This window comes from Coregonus clupeaformis, chromosome 6 (genome assembly GCF_020615455.1).
Source record: "Coregonus clupeaformis isolate EN_2021a chromosome 6, ASM2061545v1, whole genome shotgun sequence".
Lineage (NCBI taxonomy): Eukaryota > Metazoa > Chordata > Actinopteri > Salmoniformes > Salmonidae > Coregonus > Coregonus clupeaformis.
The window spans coordinates 5,344,706-5,369,972 of NC_059197.1; the positions used below are offsets into that span (position 1 = coordinate 5,344,706).

General features: G+C 44.0%; 1 protein-coding gene and 1 long non-coding RNA gene across 2 annotated transcripts; both read right to left on the bottom strand.

Moving 5' to 3' along the window:
- Positions 1 to 9,969: 9,969 nt before the first annotated feature.
- Positions 9,970 to 14,613, bottom strand: LOC121567551. Its single transcript, XR_006001116.2, has 3 exons — positions 14,537 to 14,613; positions 10,815 to 10,936; positions 9,970 to 10,338 (listed from the first exon to the last, which is right to left on the bottom strand). It is a non-coding gene; the product is annotated as an uncharacterized LOC121567551 (long non-coding RNA).
- LOC121567544 (frizzled-9-like) lies at positions 12,092 to 14,567 on the bottom strand. The gene has a single exon (XM_041877674.2). The coding sequence runs from the start codon at positions 14,115 to 14,117 to the stop codon at positions 12,363 to 12,365; it is 1,755 nt and encodes a 584-aa protein (XP_041733608.1). The 5' UTR covers positions 14,118 to 14,567; the 3' UTR covers positions 12,092 to 12,362.
- Positions 14,614 to 25,267: the final 10,654 nt, after the last annotated feature.

Below are 25,267 nucleotides of genomic sequence, written 5' to 3' on the forward strand. Positions count from 1 at the left end.
TGTTAGATAGTGCTGTTGGTTACACTGTGTGTGTGTGTGAGCAGGACCGCAGCTCGTGAGAGCACAGGGAGTACTGCTAATCCCTCCTTCCCTTCTGTCTCCCCCCAAGGAACTATTTTATGACACTTCAAACTGAAAACACTTGTGGAATTCACTGAGGGCTTTGTCTCAGAGTGCCCTCTCTCTCTCTTTCTCAGGGTATCACTCTGAAATCTCTCTCACACACACACACACACACAAACACACACAGGCTTGACCTAACAAGAGAAATACAGCCCTATCCCTGACACCCTGCAGCTGCAGCTGGACAACAATACTAGCCATGTTTAATACCTTTAAACAGGTCAACATTCACAAGGCCGTAGGGCCAGACGGATTACCAGGACGTGTACTCCGAGCATGCGCTGACCAACTTGCAAGTGTCTTCACTGACATTTTCAACCTGTCCCTGAATGAGTCTGTAATACCAACATGTTTCAAGCAGACCACCATAGTCTACTAAGGTAACCTGCCTAAATGACTACAGACCTGTAGCACTCACGTCTGTAGCCATGAAGTGCTTTGAAAGGCTGGTCATGGCTCACATCAACATCATTATCCCAGAAACCCTAGACCCACTCCAATTTGCATACCGCCCCAACAGATCTACAGATGATGCAATCTCTATTGCACTCCACACTGCCATTTCCCACCTGGACAAAAGGAACACCTACGTGAGAATGCTATTCATTGACTACAGCTCAGCGTTCAACACCATAGTGCCCTCAAAGCTCATCACTAAGCAAAGGACCTTGGGACTAAACACCTCCCTCTGCAACTGGATCCTGGACTTCCTGACGGGCCGCCCCCAGGTGGTAAGGGTAGGTAACAACACATTTGGCACGCTGATCCTCAACACGGGGGCCCCTCAGGGGTGCACGCTCAGTCCCCTCCAGTACTCCCTGTTCACCGATGACTGCATGGCCGGGCACGACTAACAACCTCTCCCTCAACGTGATCAAGACAAAGGAGATGATTGTGGACTACAGGAAAAGGAGGACCGAGCACGCCCCCGTTCTCATCGATGAGCTTCAAGTTCCTTGGTGTCCACATCACCAACAAACTATCATGGTCCAAACACACCAAGACAGTCGTGAAGAGGGCATGACAACACCCACCCCCCCCCCCTCCTCAGGAGACTGAAAAGATTTGGCATGGGTCCTCAGATCCTCAAAATGTTCTATAGCTGCACCATCGAGAGCATCCTGACTGGTTGCATCACTGCCTGGTATGGCAACTGCTCAGCCTCGACCGCAAGGCACTACAGAGGGTAGTGCGTACGGTCCAGTACATCACTGGGGCCAAGCTTCCTGCCATCCTGGACCTCTATACCAGGCGGTGTCAGAGGAAGGCCCTAAAAATTGTCAAAGACTCCAGCCACCCTAGTCATAGACTCTTCTCTCTGCTACTGCACGGCAAGCGGTACCGGAGCGCCAAGTCTAGGTCCAAAAGGCTTCTTAACAGCTTCTACCCCCAAGCCATAAGACTCCTGAACAGCTAATCATGGCTACCCAGACTATTTGCATTGTCCCCCCCGCCCATCCACCCCCTCTTTTACTGCCACTCTCTGTTTATTATCTATGCATAGTCCCTTTAACTCTACCTACATATTACCTCAATTACCTCGACTAACCTGTGCCCCCGCACATTGACTCTGTACCGGTGGTCCCCTGTAGCTCAGTTGGTAGAGCATGGCGCTTGCAATGCCAGGGTTGTGGGTTCGTTTCCCACGGGGGGCAAGTATGAAAATGTATGCACTCACTAACTGTAAGTCGCTCTGGATAAGAGCGTCTGCTAAATGACTAAAATGTAAATGTATATAGCCTCGCTACTGTTATTTTACTTAACACTTATTTTTCTTAAAACTGCATTGTTGGTTAAGGGCTTGTAAGTAAGCATTTCACTGTAAGGTCTACCTACACCTGTTGTATTCGGAGCATGTGACATGTAACATTTGATTTGATTTGTTCCCTGTTGGTGCTGAAGGGCCTGGCATGGTGTAATAGAGCTAGAGGCTGGCCCAGTGTGACTGTGGCTCTGGCCTGCAGTCTGGAGCCACTAATAGGTACTTTATGGACACATCCGCCCAGCGGTGTGTAAGCCTTAATGAGGCTCTTCTCTGGCCTGTAAACAAGGCCAGATGCAGAGCAGACCAACTACACAGGAAATGTATTATTACCAGAACAAGGCAAGTCATGCCTCATGCCAACGCAGGATGAAGTGTGACGACAGAGAAAATGAAGACTGAGGTATCGAACTTAGTGATCGAAAGTGCTGCAGCTAGACCTGAAAATTCACCCAACCATCACTTGCAGTCAGAATCATCACCGACCAACCACCTCACTGTTTCCAAAGCCTATATTGGCTGGCAGTTGATTTCAGTTCTACATCGAGCTGGCATGTAATGTTCGACACGCCATAATGGAGAACCATGTTAGTTTTAACATAAAGAATAACTCTCATGCAAGAATCGTTTTTTCTTTAGGTTTGGGGTGGTTGAGCAGTCCTTCATTTGTGGTACAAAAAAGTTCCAGTGTGTGTGTGACTTACTCTGGCCTATAGACAGCCAGCTGGTTCCTCTTAGTGCTGAGCAGTCTAATGTACAGTGATCAGCCTAAGTCAACACCCCTTTGGCCAGAGAACAGGCTTAATTGATGATAGGAAAAATTGGAGCCAATATGTCTGAACTGCCTAAAGAACTGTCTCAATAACCCCGTTTATACCTGGTTGTAACTTGCGTCCCTTGTCCTGATCTTGTCCACATTCTGATTATGCCCACAATTTTAGACAGGTGTAGACAATCAAAAGACACATTGTGATCTGATTGTAATCATATCATCCTGCCCACCTCCGGAGGTAGTCAGACACACACTGTGTAGACAGATCTGGACAGAGAAACCACGCCCTCTAAAATCATTGACAGGTGGCACCATAGACTAACTACATCAATATGTGTCTTACAATAAATATTATTCTGAAAGAATAGCTGTGAAATAATTTGCATAAAGGAAGGGATCAGGAAATCTGGTCACAATGCAGACACAGTGGATGGATAACAGAAACATTTAAAACCATGTGTAGACACATTTCTGGAAATGTGGGCACAATTAGAATGTAGACTAGATCTGGACAAACGACCCATGTTAGCACCAGGTATAAACGGGGCTATTGAATTATCGGGTTCTCTTTGCCCATGAAACACAGACAGGGGTAAATTGGCAGGGGGAAGAGGTAGTGTGTTGGGCTAAAGCAATGTTTCCCAAACCTCCTCAAGCACTTCTAGCCGTTCCACTTTGATCTACTTCAGTACCACCAACACATCTGATTCAACTGCTCAACTAATCATCAAGCCCTTGATTAGTTGAATCAGATGTGTTGGTACTGAAACAGACAAAATAGGTGAAATGGCTGGGGGTACTTAAGGAGAGGTTTTGGGCTAAAAGATGTAGGCCTACAGTGCCTTGCAAAAGTATTTATCCCGCTTGGCGTTTTTCCTATTTTGTTGCATTACAACCTGTAATTTAAATTGATTTTTATTTGGATTTCATGTAATGGACATACACAAAATAGTCCAAATTGGTGAAGTGAAATTAAAAAAATAACTTATGTATTCACCCCCTTTGCTATGAAGCCCCTAAATAAGATCTGGTGCAACCAATTACCTTCAGAAGTCACATAATTAGTTCAATAAAGTCCATCTGTGTGCAATCTAAGTGTCACATGATCTGTCACATGATCTCAGTATATAAACACACCTGTTCTGAAAGGCCCCAGAGTCTGCAACACCACTAAGCAAGGGGCACCACCAAACAAGAGGCACCATGAAGACCAAGGAGCTCTCCAAACAGGTCAGGGACAAAGTTGTGGAGAAGTACAGATCAGGGTTGGGTTATAAAAAAATATCAGAAACATTGAAAATCCCACGGAGCACCATTAAATCCATTATTAAAAAATGGAAAGAATATGGCACCACAACAAACCTGCCAAGAGAGGGCCGCCCACCAAAACTCACAGACCAGGCAAGGAGGGCATTAATCAGAGAGACAACAAAGAGATCAAAGATAACCTTGAAGGAGCTGCAAAGCTCCACAGCGGAGATTGTAGTATTTGTCCATAGGACCACTTTAACCCGTACACTCCACAGAGCTGGGCTTTACGGAAGAGTGGTCAGAAAAAAGCCATTGCTTAAAGAACAAAATAAGCAACATGTTTGGTGTTCGCCAAAAGGCATGTGGGAGACTCCCCAAACATATGGAAGAAGATACTCTGGTCAGATGAGACTAAAATGGAGCTTTTTGGCCATCAAGGAAAACACTATGTCTGGCGCAAACCCAACACCTCTCATCACCCTGAGAACACCATCCCCACAGTGAAGCATGGTGGTGGCAGCATTATGATGTGGGGATGTTTTTCATTGGCAGGGACTGGGAAACTGGTCAGAATTGAAGGAATGATGGATGGCGCTAAATACAGGGAAATTCTTGAGGGAAACCTGTTTCAGTCTTCCAGAGATTTGAGACTGAGTTGGAGGTTCAGCTTCCAGCAGGACAATGACCCTAAGCATACTGCTAAAGCAACACTTGAGTGGTTTAAGGGGAAACATTTAAATGTCTTGAAATGGCCTAGTCAAAGCTCAAACCTCAATCCAATTGAGAATATGTGGTATGACTTAAAGATTGCTGTACACCAGCGGAACCGATCCAACTTGAAGGAGTTGGAGCAGTTTTGCCTTGAAGAATGGGCAAAAATCCCAGTGGCTAGATGTGCCAAGTTTATAGAGACATACCCCAAGAGACTTGCAGCTGTAATTGCTGCAAAAGGTGGCTCTACAAAGTATTGACTTTGGGGGGGGGAATAGTTATGCATGCTAAAGTTTTCTGTTTTTTTGTCTAATTTCTTGTTTGTTTCACAATAACACATATTTTGCATCTTCGAAGTGGTAGGCATGTTGTGTAAATCAAATGATACAAACCCCCCAAAAATCAATTTTAATTCCAGGTGGTAAGGCAACAAAATAGGAAAAATGCCAAGGGGGGTGAATACTTTCGCAAGCCACTGAATATAGGGTGTTTACTGGTAATGGTATAGAACAGAGAACATAACACAGAGCATGTCTAGTGGAACAGCCATACTCCACTGGTTGGTTTGATTGGTACAGGGGGGCGACACTCAGCCCCCCCTTCATCCCTCCTTCCTCCCACCTGGGGGTGTGCTTAATTAAGTAGGCCCCCCACCTCCCCAGTCCCCATTCTTCCCTCCCTGTGTTGGGGGGTTGGGGTTGGAGTGATTGGGGGGTTGGTATTGTTTTGGTGGGGGAGGTCGCTCTCATTACACCCCTCTATAAAGCTACCAGCCGCTTCACAATGGGCTTATAGGCCTCCAGGGCTAGTGGGCAAAATCACTCCTGTGTGTGTGTGTGTGTGTGTGTGTGTGTGTGTGTGTGTGTGCCTCATGGGTAGGTCCCAATCAACCAACACACACCTCTGCTATGCTGAACATCACACCACTGCTGAAAACCCTTCAGTACTCAGTTCATTCATCTCAGTCACTCAATCGCAATGCATTGTTCTTTCTGGTTTGTTAGCGATACTGCTGGGTCAGCGTGCCAAGGTAACATCACAAAATATGTCAAAATATATGTACACCTGAGCTCTCAGGTGGTTTTTCAGGTGGTACTGAAAATGCTTTGACTGAAATAATGTTAATTGGAGTCCATAAATATGAAACAGCACTCAGAGTTTTAAAAGTTCAAATCAAAGTGTGGAGTGAATTCAAAGGGAGAGGAACTTGGAAGTTTTAGTCTACCCTGGGGAGAGGAGGAAGGCTGTGCTGGGCTGGCTTTCTAAGAGGAACACACACCCGTGGGGCCAGCCTTTGATGGCTGAGCGTGACATGAGCACATTTTAGGACAGGGTAACAGTGTGACAGCCACACTTGCCAGCCAACAGAGATGCAAGCAGCTCTCATCCTCCTCACCCACCTGGCAATACACACCTACCAGCCATTTTGAAACGGTGTGTCATGTTGTTTCCTGGGATTAGGAGGTAAGTTAGTGTGACAGACAGGGTTGTTTTCTCGCAGTTGAAAGTAATGGGGACAAACAGAGAGAGGCGTAAAGTGCAGGCAGACATACAAAGCAGGGTAGTGGAGAGAGGCATGCAGGGTGAAGACTCAGACTCACATCCTGTCCTTTACACTTCCCTTCTCCTTTTCAGTGTTTCTATAAAGCAGGTCATAATGCAGCACGGTTTTGTGTTCTTTGTTGCTGTTGTTGATTTTGTTGTCTTTTGTAGTTCCTGCTCTCTTTATCTCCTCTCAAAAGAGACTATGGTACTGGCGATTAGAGGGGTGCTGCCTAGCAACCGATTCAAAATGGCATCTACAAAAGGGGTGCTCTCTCTCTCAAATGCCTGACCTACATAATCCCAAGCCTCTGATCTATGGTGCAACACAACAACACGATGAAAGGGGCAACATTCTTTTTTAACCCTCAAACAAATGCTTGCCATTGCTAGCCTCCACCCCGAGTCACTGCACCCCGGGTCAAATCAAAGGATGAGGTTAAATCTAAATAGTATAAGCAACACTGAAATTAAATGAACATGCAATGAAATTAAATAAACATGCAATGAAATCAATGTATCTGAGAAGAAGGCAAAGCCGATTATGATCCCAGCGACGCTGTTAGCTTGTTAGCGGCTTCACAGCAAGATAGGCGGAACCTCCCTCTCTTCTCTGACTCATCCACCAGTCCAGAGGCAAGAGAGAAAGGAATGAGAGTTTTTTAGAGTTCTGTCTGATTTATTGATCAAAGACTGTGAAAATAAACATGCAAAAAAGACGAATGGAAAGATGGAAAACTGGGAAATGTAAACTAATTACAATAATGGAGTTGTTTGTCCCGAATTCAACTAAACTGCTATCTGTGGTAAATGTTCCTGTATGCTCTTTGTACTGATCCTTACCGGCTCTAGAGTTAATTTCTCATATTGACATCAAATTTGACTGTTCCATTGGTATGCATGTCTCAAGTGTTGATGATTGGGATGACAGGAATGAGGATCAGAGATGGTGGTTGAGACTGAGGCTTCTTACAACGTGAAGATATTAGGGCTTTCAGATGTGAAAAGGCACATGATATGATACATCACTGGCAAGCCAGAAAAGAACAGAGATGAAGACACTACATTATAATGAGTTACGATTGTTCATACCTATCATGTAGTTGGAAAAACAGCATAATATTTTAAAGACATGGATAGTTTGGGTAACCATCTGTTATAACAGAGATATTAGCTCTGTGTCGCAACAATATCATTCCGGCTTACTAAATAGCTCAAGATTATCTGAAATGTTTCTGAAATTCCAAGGCATTGAAAAAATACAGCAGAAAATGAATGCTCTAAATCTTTGCGTTTTCCTCTGATTTAATTTAATTTACATGGTAAATATTATCCCAATTTTCAGCAATGGCCTTGTCTCTCAAATTCTGCTATTTTTTCAACCCAGGCTAAAGTAAGGTTCTTCTTTCACACTAGTCACTTTATCAGAAGTTTAGGCTTGGATTTTGTTGGAAGTTGTATGTACTGGATATATGAACATGTTAATATTTTTGCATGTGTATTAAATAGTTAAAACTGTGTGTGTGCCATTGTGTGAGTGTGTGTGTGTGTGCTGGTTAGTGAATGTGTGTGTGCTGGTAAGAGAGAGCGAGAGAGACGGTGTTGAACTGGCAGACTGGGAGCCCAGTGGGAGGCCAGTAATGAAGGGCCTGAGCTGTGTGAACTCCGTTGCTCTCAGACTGGTGCATTTTCATGGAAAGCATCTCTTTCGGGCCTGCAGGTTTTCAATGCACTCATTTACACATCAAAACGGCCCAGGAAAGGGATAGTACTGAGGGGGAGTGGGGGAGGGCAGAGGAGGGACAGCAGCAGGGTAATGAAGGATGCTTTCTTTTCTTCCCCCCCCTGCACCCCCCGAGGGGTAGGCAGCGGTTTAGGGCTAGGAGGGAGGGGCCTCGGTGCTATAACGATCGCCTCTCTAATCAGACGCATGACCAGACAGCCGGATTTCTATTCCCACCGACCGCCCAGACAATCACATAGTCCCTTAACTTTTAATAAACCCACCTTGAAAATAAATCTTATTCACCCAGCCTAAACAGTTCATGTAATACTCCACTGTGTGATAAATCAACCTCCTCCCACACTATAATAAAAAAAATATATATATATAACAAACCAGATACAGATCCATATACCATGTTTCTCCATTCTGAGTCAATACACTGTAGCGTTCCAGAGAGAGTAGCTAGAGACATAGACAAGGTAGATACAGTATGTTGAAGTCCCCTCGAATTTTGAACTTTTTCAGATAGGTGCAGAGACAGACAGACACTGAGTCCGTTCTGTCCCACAGACTGCAGTTAAAGAAAGATAAGCCCTCAAGGTTAACCCCCTGAGCCTTCTGGTTGAAAAAACAGTGCCTTGGCCAAGCAAAATCTTTCGACCAAGACCAAGCTTACTCACTCTTGAAATTGAGCATTTCTGTAAAAAACAAAAAAGTGTGTGGGGATTCTTTCCAGGGTTGTGCTGATTGGCTGGCACCGGTTCTAGAGTGCTGACCTCAGGAGTGTGTGTGTGTGGAGGGCACGTGTTACCAGAGGTATGTTTTGCTCTATGTATTAATTAGAGTTTGAAGCAGTCGGCACGTCGGATGCTTTTTTACCCAATTCCTCCGATGAATCTTGAATTTTTCGTCGACTGACTCTGTAGCTCAATTGGTAGAGCATGGCGCTTGTAACGCCAGGGTAGTGGGTTCGATCCCCGGGACCACCCATACGTAAAAATGTATGCACACATGACTGTAAGTCGCTTTGGATAAAAGCGTCTGCTAAATGGCATATTATTATCACCTCGTTTGTATTTAAATTCAGCTTTACACTGTTGGCCACAGGTATGGCGCCCCACAAGACACACAGCTCAAACAAACTCTGTTTTAGGTATTCTGGGCCCAGCTCCATACTCCCTTCCCCTCCCTTCCATCTACATAGAAGTTCAGTAGTGTTGTGAGTCTGAACAAGTTTTTCCTCTGGAGAACAGCTAGAAAATACCCAAGCTACTGGCACTAAAATGTTCAATCATTGAACAAGCCCCATTGAGCAAGGTTTATAAACAACAAACGTTTCCAAACGCTCCCTGTTCCTCCAATCACTGCATGTTGTCTTTGGGGATTTGTTTTCTCTGTCCAGCCACACAAATAAATAAAGTAGCTCCATATTTCCTTACTCAGCCCTTAACACACTGCAGTTCCTATCTAATCACAGAAACCACAGGTGGGACTGGCTTTCTTTGCTGTTTTTTAGGGCAAGTGTTTCACCTCACTGGGTCATGTCACCGAGCGTAAACCAGAGAGGAAGCCAGCAGCTCGTTCAACCGTACGTGAACAGATGCATGTGGCTTTAACTCCAGTCCCTGCGACATGCTCCAAATAAAACACACACTCACTTTTAATAGTTAAATGCGGTTGGCGATGTCAAGACTTCAGCTCTCTCTGCCAAGCAATGGACAATGTCTACAATGTCCATGCAAGGAAAACACAGAGGTTAACCCCCATCTCCCTCTCCCTCCTTACATATGCACACACACACACACACACTATAATACAATACAATATACACTACTCTGTTCTACAAAGATTGTGTTAAGTAAATTCCTTTAGTTTTGACCTGCCACAATCTTCTGAATTTGAATGCAGTTGTTAAGTTTTTATAATCTTGAAGTTGATGGTATCTAACCCCAAAACAACACAACCATCTATAAAACTTGACAAAATCTAAACGTTAAAGTGAGCAGCAGTCTGATGATGTAATGACACCACATATGGCATCACCCCATATGTTGCCTGACACAGAACACAATTACACAGACATAATAAACAATTACATTTACTGTCAAACACCATACATCCCAGCAAGCCTGCTGTGAAACAAATGGTCTCTTATATTCGTGTGTGTTTATAATTGACATTGACACCCTAATTGCAGCCTACTGAACAGTTGCTGCATACATATGGCTTTAATGTCCCAAATTCAAACTGAGACAAAACCATGCAACCAATGACCAATATGGAGGATATAGTATGACATTTGTGAAACATTTTGGTCAAATACAAATCTTCAATTAATTTCCTCCCAATTTAGATCTAAAGCGTTGGACTAGTGCTGAGATCTTGTTGGCCTACTTCAAATTCGTCCTCCTGGATCAAAGTGCCATGTATTTGCATGGGGATCAAACAGAGCTGAGGAGAGGGAGAGGGCACAATAGTGGATTAGCACACCCATTAATTAAATATATTTCTCTGTGAACAGCTCCCGCATTTTAAAGGGATACTTCAGGATTTTGGCAATGAAGCCCTATGTCTACTTCCCCAGAGTCAGATGAACTCTTGGATAGGCCTACCATTTGTATGTCTCTGCCTGCAGTTTGAAGGAAGATGCTAACAAGTGTTAGCACAATTGCTAACAAGCGTTAGCGCAATGGCTGGATGTCTATGGTAACTGCTAGCATGCTAGTAGATACCATAGACTTCCAGTCATTGCGCTAACGCTAGTTAGCATTGGATCACGTAACTGCCTCAAACTTCCTTCATACTGGATGCCGAGACATAATGTTATCTATGAGTTCATCTGACTCTAGGGAAGTAGATAAAGGGCTTCATTGCAAAAATCCCGAAGTATCTTTAAAGATGATGACCCGAACATTGAGACTACTTACCACAGATTGTCACTCTATTCATCTCCGATTCTCTTTGAGGAATAGTGTGTCGATGTTGCTTCCAGGATGTAGCCTACAGTATATGCAGCCTACGCAGTGGAACATTTGGCGCGCGATTCTCACTGTAGAAAATTGGGCCAAGGCAAGAGAGGATATTAAGGACCAAATGGTCGACCGGAAAATAAATAACAAATGTTGGCCTTATTCTCCTGTGATCAATGTATTCAAAGGGGTTACGACATTGGAGTGAGAAGAGATGGGCGTATTAGGCTACAAAAGTTAGGAATATAAACTGTTGTATTTATCCTTATATTGTATTGAGAAAAATGCTCCAAAGGATTACAGTTGATTTTTGCATGTTGGCATTACCATAGAAATCAGGCCACCTTTTCATTTGCAAAAGAGAATGAACCCTCCTACAGTCTACTTCACCCAATCTAGCACATCTGATTTATTCTGGTCTTCCTGGGATAATGAAATGAATGAATCATGAATATCTATAGCCATAGATAATCTAACAAAGTTCTCATTTTGTGAGAAATGTTTTTATTTATTTATTATAGAGCCAAATTATTATCAAAGAGAACGTAAGATGCAACATTTTTTGCAATGCATTTCCTCTCAAGTCTCCACTAAATATAATTTCCTCAATCAATATAATGAAGCTAAGCCATATTGAAAAATTTATAGGATTCACGCTCAACTTAATAATAGTAAATAAACCATGACCAAAAACATACAAACGGCAGTTTGAAAATGTATACCATATTTTATTATTCTTAAGAACTTGATAAGAGGCACTTTATTTTCCTTGATTCTCAAGAGTTTACTCTTTAGCCTAATTGATGCATGTTCACTCCAATCAAACTTGGGAGAAACCAAAGTAAACTTAAATTAAATATATATACAATAAATAGGCTGTTTAACATTTAAACATATTTATGAAGTTATTTATACCCAGTTCAGGGGAGAACAATGCCTCTCCTTTAAAATGTCCATGCAAGTCCTTTTCTGCATTGCAGTTGAGCATCTCTATGTAACACAGTCCACACATCTTGTGTGTCTATAAAGAGCAATACTGAACATTTCCCTTTATGCATCAACTCGGGCTCCGGAGTGGCGCAGCGGTCTAAGGCACTTCATCTCAGTGCTTGAGGCGTCACTACAGACCCCCTGGTTCGATTACAGGCTGTATCACAACCGGCCGTGATTGGGAGTCCCATAGGACAGCACACAATTGGCCCAGCATCGTCCAGGTTTGGCCGGTGTAGGCTGTCATTGTAAATAAGAATTTGTTCTTAACTGACTTGCCTGGTTAAATTATTATTTTTATTTTTTTATACTGAAATAAGGAAAGCTGTTTCTGCTTCCATACTGTAGTGTGTGCTTCCTCCAAATGCACAGAAAAGCAGCAATTGACAGTTGAATTATAACTTCTCTCCTTCCTCTCAATCTTCTTCCATATACTACAATGTCACCCAAGTAGCTCCATACGTTTAGACAAAGCATTGAATGAACTGCATACTGGTAATATACTGTCTGTCAGTGTCAGACATGTGTGGGGCTGTCTGAGTAAGGGTCTGTCTTGGCCATGTGGAGCACCACGGCAGGGGCTTTGTAATGACAGTGTGTGCTGCTGCAGCTCACGCTGCCACAGGGCTTCCTGCTAGTCCTGTCTGATGCCAGCTTCCTGCTGCACAGGCCCTGCCAGGTCTGCAGGGTTTTGGAGCTCCACACCCACACACCACTGGTGATGCCCACCACCAGAGACATGAAGATCTTAAGCATGAACACCGCCACGGTGGGCACCGACGCATCCAGGGAGCAGTCCTCGTTCCGGCGCCTGGGGAACGACCCGCACTTGCCCTCCAGCCCCCTGAACTTCCAGTAGTCCATGTTGAGCCTCTCGTAGAAGTAGCAGATGATGACACAGGTGGCGGGCACCGTGTACAGGATGGAGTAGATGCCGATCTTCACCATGAGCTTCTCCAGCTTCTCTGTGTTGGTGCCTTCGGTTTTCATCACCTTGCGGATGTGGAATAGAGCCACAAAGCCGGTGAGGACGAAGGACGTGCCAATGACCAGGTAGCAGGAGAGAGGGATGAGCACAAAGCCGGTGAGCGCGCCAGAGTCCATGCTGCCCACGTAGCACAGACCCGTCAGCTCATCCCCTGCTACCTTCCTCATGGTGAGGATGACGATGGTCTTCAAGGCCGGGATGCCCCAGGCGGCCATGTGGAAGTAGTTGCTGTGGGCCTCGATGGCCTCGTGGCCCCACTTCTTGCCAGCAGCCAGGAACCAGGTGAGGGTGAGGATGACCCACCAGATGGACGAGGCCATACCGAAGTAGTAGAGGATGAGGAAGACGATGGTGCAGCCTGTGGACTCCAGCCCCTCCTGGATGATGTAGAGCTCGCCATTCTCCCGGTCGCAGGCGATGTTCTCGGCCCCGGCCACCGAGCGGATGATGAAGGCCACAGAGTAGATGTTGTAGCACATGGAGAGGAAGATGATGGGCCGCTCGGGGTACTGGAAGCGGTGGGGGTCCAGGAGGAAGGTGAGAACGGTGAAGGCCGTGGAGACAAAACAGAGCGTTGACCACACTGTCATCCAGATGAAGGCAAAGTCCTTGTCCCGTCTGGACCAGAACACGTCCACTGCCGAGGAGCAGCGGGGGGCACACGACTGGCTCTTCTCCACGTACTGGAACTTCTCTGGGTTCTCGCAGGACCCCAGACTGCCCGTGGAGCGCCCGTTACCACTACCCGGTTGCCTTGGCCGAGGGGGAACAGGAAGCATGCCCTCTCCCTTCTTGATCTCCGTCTTGGTGTCGTTCTCTGGAGCCTCCATGCACAGCGCGTTGGGGTCATTCCTGGTCGGGAGCTTGGAGCAATCCAATGAGTCAGGCCATGCGTAGTTGAACTTCTCCATAATGGGAGAGCACTTCTGCCTGGCCTGCTCACACATGGGTCTGCAGGCTGGGATGGAGGTAGACACTTTATCAGTGCACATGGGGGCGTAGAGGGAGCAGAGGAAGAAACGAAGGTGCACATCACAGCCGTACTCCACTAGAGGTGCAAACTCATTCAGCTTGATGGCAGCCTCCTTTTGGTTGTCATGGTCCATAAAATTGGGCATTCTGGTCATGTTGTAGCCAATGCCCTGGCACATGGGGATTCCTATAGGTTCGCATTTGGCTGGTCTGCCTCGTTCCAGGTCGTAGGTTCCTAGCTCAACACTGTAGCCAGCAACCACCAGCTGACACCAGAGAGAAATCAGTATCTTCAAAGGAGACCCCTCCATGCTTATTTTCAGTCATATGTTTAGTGTAAGAACACGTTGTATTTGTTCAGACCAAATGTAAATTCAAGAGGATATTTCCATATTATTTTACCATTGTAAGTACAGACCCAAAAATAAGCGTTATAAATCCGTTGTTACAAATGCATTTCCTGCTGCTACACAACGCAAATGCAGTAGGTTAACATTAGTCTATGATATATTTTTTAAATAAAGCTTCCACGGAATTAGGGAAGACTCCGAGCCAATTCGAGCACGGCAGAGTTCAATCTAGAAAATGAAGTTCGCATTGAAATGAGAAAATAACGTCGGTGAGCTCAAATAACGTTCATTACAGAAAGTGTACTCCTTATCCTTGAATAAAAACTGTTTAAAGTTGAATCCATGCAGCTGTTTGCAGCAGTAGATATATTTCACTCTACCTCGGACAACCACTCTCCATCCATCGTTTGAGAACACTGAACTTTCTCTTCTATCTACGGCTCTTACCCAATGCGAGGGTGGGCACTCTCATGACGCGACGCTTCCATCTCGCACCGCCCACCACTGACCTGAGAAGCGTCTTTAAGCGCACGCCTATATTAATTCCACATTTCTTTATTTGGACATTTGAAAGTGGTGAGTGAGGTTTGGATATACTTGAATCTTATAATTTAACCGAGTGATCATGATCCTTAGGCTACTGTTTTCTTTTTACAATAGGCTATGTCCCATTCTGTCCAAATAGTCATCTTATGCTAGGCTACAAATCTTCTGCTTCTGCAATGGTTTAAGTGAGTAGTGAAATGGTCACTATTCATCATACAGTTTCACAATGTATATTATTATCTTTGGTATCACTAACATGGCACATGTTATGGGGCCAGTGTTTGTGTCTAGGTAAAATACTATTGTTACCATCTAGTGGCTGAATGGTAGGCTACAATTGCCCCCCCTTGACATCTCAAATAAGTGTTTGATATTTTAATTCACTGTGATATAGCTGACTCTACTCATGCACAACATCCCATTGATGAGGCTATCTTGGGAAAGGCCAAAGAGAGACCAGAATAGATCAAAGAGACAGTATGATCCAACAGCTTATAATATGACAGTGACACACAGCATAATACATCACGGACTTGGTAATAATATCAGACATGTTCATAAACTAGGTGCACATTAGGCCCATGAACTAGGTGCACCTCCGACACATGATGCTAAATATGAGATGTTTGCGCTTTCAAGGGTAAATGAAATATATGTATAAAATGCATCAAATATTGAAATAGGCAGCTTCCCCAACACGAGTTTATGAAAAGGTTTCATGAAATCAGTCAGAAATATCTGAAAGAGATCTCACCAAGGAGTAATTTCAGATGTGAATTAATGTATTTTCATTGTTGGTCCATTGCAGCAGTGCTTATTCTGCATCAAAGGGAGAGAGAGAGAAAAAAAGGAAAGCTTTTACTATTTTTCTTTATTTTCTGACAAATGGTGGTGAAGGTAGGCAATAAAACCACGTAACCCCTGGTGTTATAATGTGGCGCTGTATGAGATTTGACAGTTGGTAAAATATGCTGTCACATTGCCTTCAATTTCAAATTGGGGCTTGATACTCATCTAGCCAGAGTGGAAGTGCATTCCAGACACAGAGATGTTATCTTGCTCCACGTCAGAATTATGCTTTTGGTAAATCTAGTATGATACTTCACAGTTCTCTAACGTAATTGAAAGAGCTAGCTTATGCTTAGCTTCTAAAAGGCCCAGGTTTCAAAGCCATGAGGCAAAGTGAGAGGGCCTAAGAGTAAAAAAGGCTTAACAAAAATATACTTATCTAGATATAGCTTCTGAAAGTGTAAAGCTCACACCGTGGAACAGTTGTGAGTCCATTTGAAATACTAGGTACCCATTACAAAGGCACAGTGATTGGAATTACCTATCAGGAAGGGAGACATGAGAGAGGTGGTTAACCCGAGAATTGATTTCCCACTTCTTGGAAGAAAGTACAAATGTTGATGTTAATTCGAATCCCTCATACACACACACACACACGCACGAACACACACACACGCACGCGCGCATGCACGCACGCACACGCACACACACACAAACACACTCCCCCTTTTCCAACACTGCAATATAACACAGCTTGCCATTGCCAGGTTTTTGTACAGTATGTCTTTATAATAAATGGCCTTCAAACAAACCAGCCATCTTGTGTTACATACAGTAATCAGACGATCCAACGTGTGGGCCTTGTAATTATTACTCCTCTTACTTATTGGTTATCATATATCAGACACCAAGCCATAAACACACTGTGGAGAACAATGGGAGAGCTTGCCACAGCTTGGGTTGACATCGCTCTCCCAGAGACGCTGGCTGTCTGAGGTCGTTATGGGTGTAATAAGAGACACCTCTCACTTAAAGCACTACATCTGGACGGCCATACTGCTTTTGACAGGGAGCACAATGGCATATTGTTGGAGGTCGGATCATGCAATTAACTCTTTGTTCATTCAGTCCCAATCCTCTACTGCTCTGATACTCTGAGCTTAGCTAAGTCTCACCGTATAGAATGAGGGGCAATCCCTTGTAGGTGTGGGTGGGGTAGAGTGTTCACTGAATGTTTGGGCACGGCTCTCAGGTAGTTTCAGAACCATTTCAGTAGCAGGAAATATGTTGCCTAATTTACTGCAGTGGGTGAGTGCAAAAGTGACGAACCCTCTGTTATGATCTACTGCACTACTGCACTATTAATATTCTGAACTCTCATGAACTACAGTATTGGACCATTATTGTCCTGCTATTCTGTAACTGGTTAAGAGAATTGAAAGGAACAAATTCTTTCATCATCACAACCCATCTGTGTTCTCCATCTCTCAGTGATGTGGAAAGATAATGTTCTTTACAGCTCTGGTGGTGGCAAGTAGACAAAATGAGTGAATGGCTGCCTATTCCTTGTCCACTCCTCTCCTCTCTCTCCATCAGCGGGAGGGAACACAGGCACTTAACGAGGTAGGCAAAACCCAGCACTTTTCCAAATCAATGGACCCAGGCAGCACAGACAGGCTCCTCAGAAGTATGGATAGAATGTGAGGTGCCAAGCAAAGCAAATATTTTTTGAAGGATTTCAAAAATAAACGGGGGTCTCAGTTCTATATGAAGGATTCATTAAAAAGGTCCAAACAAAAGCATCCAACCAAACTATGTCAAGATACGTGCGATATCATGTACTGTAGAGAAAACTGAAGGAGATTTAATATAATCTCTCTACAAACAGGGATTCTAATCCACAACCCCTGACTCTCATCTATCCTTTAACCATGTCCAAAGTGAAAGGAAGAGACAGAATGTGTGTGTGTTTGTGTGTGTGTTCGCAGAGTTATGCAATTCCTGTCTAATTGTGTGTCCATGCATTAATTTGTGTGTGTTTGCATGTGTGCGTGTAGTCTGTAACAGATATATATAATAAGGAGAGGTAGGAAAGGGAAGCCTGATGTTGAATAGCTCAATCTGTGAGAGTTAACCTTTTCCCCTTTGTTTTTAAAAACTGAACTTTCTGGGCATACACACGTCTTCTTTCACTGGTCCTGGGGGAGCAATGCAATGAAAAGCAATACTACTGTGTGGTCGCAGGCCTAGTGAAAGGGGAAGGGGGGTGTTTTGAGTGATTGGACGGTTGTAAGGTGATAAAGTGGGGTCAGAAAGGCTTTGGAAGAGTGTAAAGATAACTCTTCGAAGGGGGCCATACAAATTATATCAGGTAGTTTGTTGTTGCAACTCGTGAACTTGGATTATTCACATTTCTGTGGACGGGTAACAGAAAAACAATTCCTGTTTGCCAAGGTCATATAACTGGAGAATATGTTATATTCTGCTTTCCCGGAATAGGAATTCTCAGCAGGCATTCTCCGTTATAGTGAATGCTAGGCTTGGTTAGATTTCACTATGGGTCAGAGTGCAGGAGTAAACTACTCCAGTGTTAAGGCTGAGGTGGAAGGACTAAATTTGGACTGGAAGGAAATGGAGCCAAGAAGGTCAGGTGTAGCTATTAAAGTAATAAGCAATATTCCTAAATCAATGTAAAACTAGCATTTGCCATCTCTCTTCACAAGACCTGTCACGCACTGCTTGAAAACCCCCAGACATAGTAAAAACAATACATCTTGAATGAACTTCTAGTTTCTAATATCTCTTCTAAATACCTTTCTCTCCTTTGTATTTTACAATGAACCTGAGTTTTAGAGAAAATTAGTAAAACGTACAAGAGTGTACAAAACATTAGGAATGACTTCCTAATATTGAGTTGCACCCCATTTTTGCCCTCAGAACAGCCTCAATTCGATGGGGCATAGACTCTACAAGGTGTCGAAAGCGTTCCACAGGGACGCTGGCCCAAGTTGACTCCAATGCTTCCCACAGTTGTGTCAAGTTGGCTGGATGTCCTTTGGGTGGTGGATCATTCTTGATACACTGGGAAGCTGTTGAGGCTCAAAAAACCAGCAGCATTGCAGCTCTTGACACACTCAAACCGGTGCACCTGGCACCTACTACCATACCCTGTTCAAAGGCACTTAAATATCTTGCCCATTCACCCTCTGCCCATTCAATCCATGTCTCAATTGTCTCAAGGCTTAACAATTATTTAACCTGTCTCCTCCCCTTCATCTACACTGATTGAAGTGGATTTAACAGGTGACATCAATAAGGGTGACATCACCTGGTCAGTCTGTCATGGAATGAGCAGATGTTCCTAGTATTCTGTACACTCAGTGTACGCACAGAGTGGCATGAAGCGGTAAGTAAGTTCTTTCCTTATCTTGTCGCTAACAAAATGAAGGCTATGTTTCTTCGCCCTCCCAGTCTCGCTGTGCCCCAGTCACCTCTGAGGAGCTGCAATCATCAGAGAGCCTGTTCTATCCCACTCTCTCTCACACTATTCTCTTAAATCACTGTCACGTCAAGGCTGTGAATAGCGGACCAATAAGCTCAATTAACCCCTAAATACTCTGAATCCGTGCCCTTCTGGCCAACCGTCATCACCTTCCCGGGGTGGCTTCTCGGGTCTCAGCACATAAGAGAGCACCGCCAGCCCCCCTACCCTAGCCACAACTCCCCAGCCCCCTCCCCCATGTCACACACACAGCCCACCTATTTATACATCCCAACCTGGCAGCGTACATGGGAAAACAAGACCACTCTACTATATGTGTATGTCCAGTACTCCTTCTTCAGTCATCACTTTGATGTCTAGGGAGATAAAGGGACATCAGATGACTTCAATTATATCTGAGGATTTCTATATAGTGAAAGGTTGACTGACAGGCCAACAAGCCAATCATGTGGCGATTGAATGACATAATTTGCCCCCACTCCCATCCTATTGGTGTAAAAGTCTGGAGGACTAGGCCATGGCAATCAATGCAATCAGAGTGTTCTCACAGATCCTGTGAATATCCTCAGAGTCTCCCTTAGTCTTACAGAAGAGGTACAAAAGCATAGAGATAGATACTGTATCAGTGTAACCAACAGTGTAATCTCTCATGGTTGTTGACGCCTGTGGCCTAGCACCATCTCCAGCTGGAGGAAAAGTGCAACAGTGAGGCAAGGGGGTAAAGGGGTAGAGGGCAGAGGGAGAGATCGGCTGGAGGACAAGCAGCGGGTGGGACGGCATCTATCTTTGGACCCCCTTCTCAGACCCCCTCTCACTCCTGCCCCCTAAAGATTACCAGCAAGTTTGACAGGCCAAACAAGTCCTATTAATAAACTGTGTGTGTGTGTTTGTATGCACACACATGTGTGTGAGGTGGAGGTTTGCATGTACATGTGCATGAGGAAGGGCTTGGTTACAGAGTCAAATGACATAGAGACCCATGTATTGTGCTAACGTGTTTCTATACTGGACTACGCTATCAATGGGGATAGGGGGCACCTGCCACCAACATCTCCCAGAGAGGAAAGTGGGCTGTTTCTATCCATATCTTAAACCTTCTTAATTATTTGAGTATCAACTATCATATTACAGAGTAACAACAGTAAGAGAATCACCATGCATATGTGTGCATGTCTGAATGACACATGAGCAGCATATATTATTTTAATGAATATATACAGTGCCTTCAGAAAGTATTCAGAAAGTTATTCATACCCCTTGACTTATTCCACATCTTGTTGTGTTACAGCCTGAATTCAAAATGGATGAAATTGTTTTTTTCTCTCTCACCTGTCTACACATAATACCCCATAATGACAAAGTGAAAACATGTTTTTAGAAAATGAAATAATGAAATACAGAAATATCTCATTTACATAAGTATTCAAACCCCTGAATCACCTTTGGCAGCGATTACTGTGTTGTATTGTGTAGAATTATTTTGCAATATTACTTTAGTGTATTGTTGCAAACAGGATGCATGTTTTGGAATTCTGTACAGGCTCGCTTCTTTTCACTCTGTCAATTAGGTTAGTATTGTGGAGTAACTACAACGTTGTTGATCCATCCTCAGTTTTCTCCTATCACAGCTGTTAAACTCCTGTTTTAAAGTCCCCATTGGCCTCATGGTGAAATCCCTGAGCGGTTTCCTTCCTCTCCGGCAACTGAGTTAGGAAACACGCCTGTATCTTTGTAGTGACTGGGTGTATTGATACACCATCCAAAGTGTAATTAATAACTTCAACATGCTCAAAAAGATTTTCAATGTCTGTTTTTTTTATTGTTTTACCAATAGGTGCCCTTCTTTGCGAGGCATTGGAAAACCTCCCTGGTCTTTGTGGTTGAATCTGTGTTTGATATTCACTGCTTAACTAAGGGACCTTACAGATAATTGTATGTGTGGGGTACAGAGATGAGGTAGTCATTCAAAAATCATGTTAAACAATATTATTGCACACGGAGTGAGTCCATGCAACTTATTATGTGACTTGTTAAGGAAATTGTTACTCCTGAACTTATTTAGGCTTGCCATAACAAAGGGGTTGAATACTTACTGACTCAAGACATTTCAGCTTTTTATTTTTCATTAATTTGTAACAATTTCGAAAAACATAATTCCACTTTGACATTATGAGGTGTTGGCTAGTGACAAAAAATCTCAATTTAATCCATTTTAAATTCAGGCTGTAACACAACAAAATGTGGAAAAATCAAGGGGTGTGAATACTTTCTGAAGGCACTGTAGTATAATATAGAATCTGTTTAGTTGGGTCTGTTTGTCATATGTCACACCGGACTGAAGGGCTCTCCCAATCTTAGTATAAAAGGCAACCATTTTGTATTGTCCAAACCTCCAGAACCACTGCATTCATCCTCCATTCGTTTCCCCTGCCATAATCAACACGTGTCTGCCACGAGGCACTGGTTGTGAGGTGTAAGGCTATACCTGGGCTTACTCCGGACAGCTAATAGGCTCATCCATCATGGAGAAATGAGACAGGCTCCCCATCTCTCCTCTCCACCACTAGTCCTCTCCATCTCAAATCCGCCAGCCACTAGTCCTACTGCAGCCAACTAGTGTGCCCAAAAGTACGTGCTTCAGGGGAATTTATTTGGAAGTTCTGTTACCAGACCAGGGTGTCTTTCTTTCTTTCTTTCTTTCTTATTTTGAGTGAACAAGGGGGCCTTCATACTGAACATAATTTATCCAGTGTCTCATTTCGGGGGGACTACAGAAATTACAGTAAGCGGAGGGAGAAAAAAGGTCACTGTGGTTTTGAAACCTCCAAACCTCAAGCCTCCCTGAGTGCTGTATGCACGAAGCAGAGGCGGGCTGAGGTTAGAGGGTCTTGAGGGCTCCTATTCATTTCTTGCACCGCTTCGTCGTGGATGAAAACATAAATCAATCAGTGGGCCATTATGGGAACGTCTTGTTGTTACACATTGTTCCCCTGCGTGATAATTTGTTGGCGGTGGAATTGGAGCATTTTATTTGCATCGATTGAGGTGGTGACAGCTTGCTGTGAGATTATACAGGGTTTTTGTATTGTAAATCCTATTTGCACTGTCAGTAGCCATGAATATGCTGGACTTGAAAAATGTATCTCCTCTTCTACATATGTTGAGCTGTAAGCAAAATACAAATTGGATTGTGAGCAAAATACACATTTCTGTTGTCTGCAAGGGCATGGACATGGGTCAGAACATTTTCACTTTAGTGAGGGACACAACGTGATTATGCTGGGATAAAAACACTCAGATTTATTACAATTTTCCAAGCAGTTTGTGTGAACCTCTCATGACTCAAAGAACTGTGGTACAGTACATGCTTCCATTTTGATGTATCCAGACCAGAGGACCCAGATGAACATGATAATGCCAGTCTTCAGTTTTTCATGCTTCCACTAGTCTCTTTGACAAAGTGTTTAATCTCTTTGAGTACACACACATCCCACACACGCTCGGCAGACACATGCATGTACACACACGCACGCCGAGTGCACGCACAGTCGCACACACACACACACACACACGCGTAGACAGGAGATGTATAACCCTCACACACTAATTCTGACGAGGAAAAAGACCCCTTTGATTTGGTCCCAAGTGCTGTACCCAGAACTCTGCATGTTTTCCTTAAAGCAGGAAAATCAGAAAAAGCCCAGGTTCCTAAATTACTGTCACTCAAAGGGCTCCTTTCTCTCCCGCTTCCACCTCCACTCCCCAGCCCCCAGACTCAGAGTCTCTCCCTCTTCCACCGCCAGCAATGGGGTCTTTCTCTTGTTCCTGGTGCTGGCGCTGTTATATAAACACACAACCTCCCTCATACAAAGGCTCAATTCTTCTCCTTAATGTTTAAAAATGGATACAAAGAGAAACTTGTATGATACTTTTTGGCATATGGTGGTGGGGGCAAAGTCAGACAGGGTTATGCCTTGTTCTTAAAAAGTGTCAAAAAGTTTGGAGCAGAAGAAGTTTGTGTTTTACTCAAGAACAGGCCTATGCCATCTGAACAGAATCTGAGTGGCAGTTTGTGTTTCAACGTGCCTAGATATTTCAGGTTCAGCAAACTCTCTGCATCTCAGAGTCATATTCTTTGATTTGTGTTGACAGGGAATGCTAGATAGCGCTGCTACATCTAGTTTGGGTGACATGGAGGGAGGGAAACTTGGAGAAAACAAAAAGCAACTACAAAAACACAAAGATGAACTCTCCTGATGGGCAATCTGACAGTCTATATTAATGTCTTCATCTTTGATGCTCTGATATTTACCATGGTCCGATTTTGATTTGTAGTATCGTAACGTTACCCAAAATACAGTATAGTATAATGGAGAGAATGCAGCCCAACCCAGGAGTTGGAACATGCCTGAGATGGCACTGATATCCCTCCTGCTATCTGATCATCTGCTGATAGCTTGTGGATCACTTTACTGGCGCTTTGCCTGCGAGCAATACCATAGAGCAACCACAGGCCTCCTCAGAGAGAGCTAGCAGAGAGCTAGCATCAACCTTGGCTGCAGAGGTTAAGCGTAGGGCCAGGAGTTTTTCCAGACCACCTGACCTCACCAGGAAAGACTCCTAAATGTAGCCGAATACAAGCTGCTACTGCTTGAGCCCTAAAAACCAACCAAAAACAGGATGAGCTTAGATTAAAGATGGGCTGACACGAAAAGAGGGTTAAAAGGATAATAACAAAAGGAAAGTGAAATAAAAGTGGTATAAAATAACTGCAGATGAGAGGTGGAACAACAATAACCTCTAGGTTTAATGTGAGACTAAATCAGTTAATTCTCTGAAGAGGAACAATCCCTTGTTGACACACCACAACTTATATCACTACCTTTGCAAATATCCCAAATGAATCTCTCCCAATATTCCTAATGTGGAACAATACACAGCGGTAACTGACGACTTGTGTGTTCGTTCCAAAGTATGGACACCTATGATTGGCAGCACACCCCCACCATTAATAAGTGGTTCATTCTTCTAGGTGTGAGAGTATAAGGCACACATTCAGTGGGAGCCAACGGACACAGGGTATTTCAGTTGCATGGGGACATATAAAATCTACTTTCGACTGTTTCTTTTGTCACAAAGCCTGCTGGATGCTTTCGTCTAGTCGCACATCATCCTTGTCCTTCAACCCTGCTCCTGGAAAAACTACACCTCAAGTTTAATATGTGTACCTGAATCTCTTTCCTCTGACTTGTTCCAGCTAGTGTTTGTATAACTGATTATTGAAACCTCCACATCAAACCCACCTCCAAACGAACTATTGACAACCACAGTTACGATCCCCATACATACAGGATTGCCACACAGACATCGCTATACAGAAAGCCTTTATTCAAGAATGTAATTCCCTATGGCTAGTTATGCTGTAGTCCTCTTATCTGCAGGACACCATATATATATCAATCTCTAATGCTTATAGAAAATGCAGCACCCCTCATTCCTTTCACACACACACACACACACACACACACACACACACACACACACACACACACACACACACACACACACACACACACACACACACACACACACACACACACACACACACACACACACACACACACACAGAGAGAGAGAGAGACACAGACACACACACAATGAGAGGAAACTGCTGCTCCGGCACAGAGGGCCCACAACGTGGCCTCGCCTGTTCCTAAAACATATTCATCATAAGCCATTGTAATTCAGAGGTGTCTTAATTTGGAAAGGCCCTTGAGCAGTGACCCCTCATGTTGAACGCGTCGAGGTCTGTTAGTAGCTATGTAACTAACCGGTCAGAGAACAGAACAGGGCTTTTTAAGCCTTGTGTGTGCGGCGAGGGAGGTCTAGCGTGAAGCATGTAAGAGAGTTCCTCAGACCCTCATCCCCTCCTCCCATACACACCACCATAGGTGGGTAGGGGAGATAGAGCACCCCTATAACATACTGTACAACACAGGAAGCAGATCTCAGAGATAACAGTGGGCTGAAAGGCTGCAGTTTCAGGTTTCCTTGGCAGACAAACCTCATAGCATTGCATATCATGGTCTGGTTTTCTACACACATACAATACAGTAGACCTACAGTATACAAAGAGAGTCTGGATACATGACAGAGGAAGGGAAGCAAGACTTGCTCACATCCTGTTACTGTGATTCCCCAGAGGTTCCGGTAGCTTCCATTGTGACTCCCCAGAGGTTCTGATGGCTTCCATTGTGACTCCCCAGAGGTTCTG

Coding starts and splice junctions, on each gene's coding strand:
- LOC121567544 (XM_041877674.2), bottom strand. CDS start 14,117: ATGGAGGGGTCTCCTTTGAAGATACTGATTTCTCTCTGGTGTCAGCTG.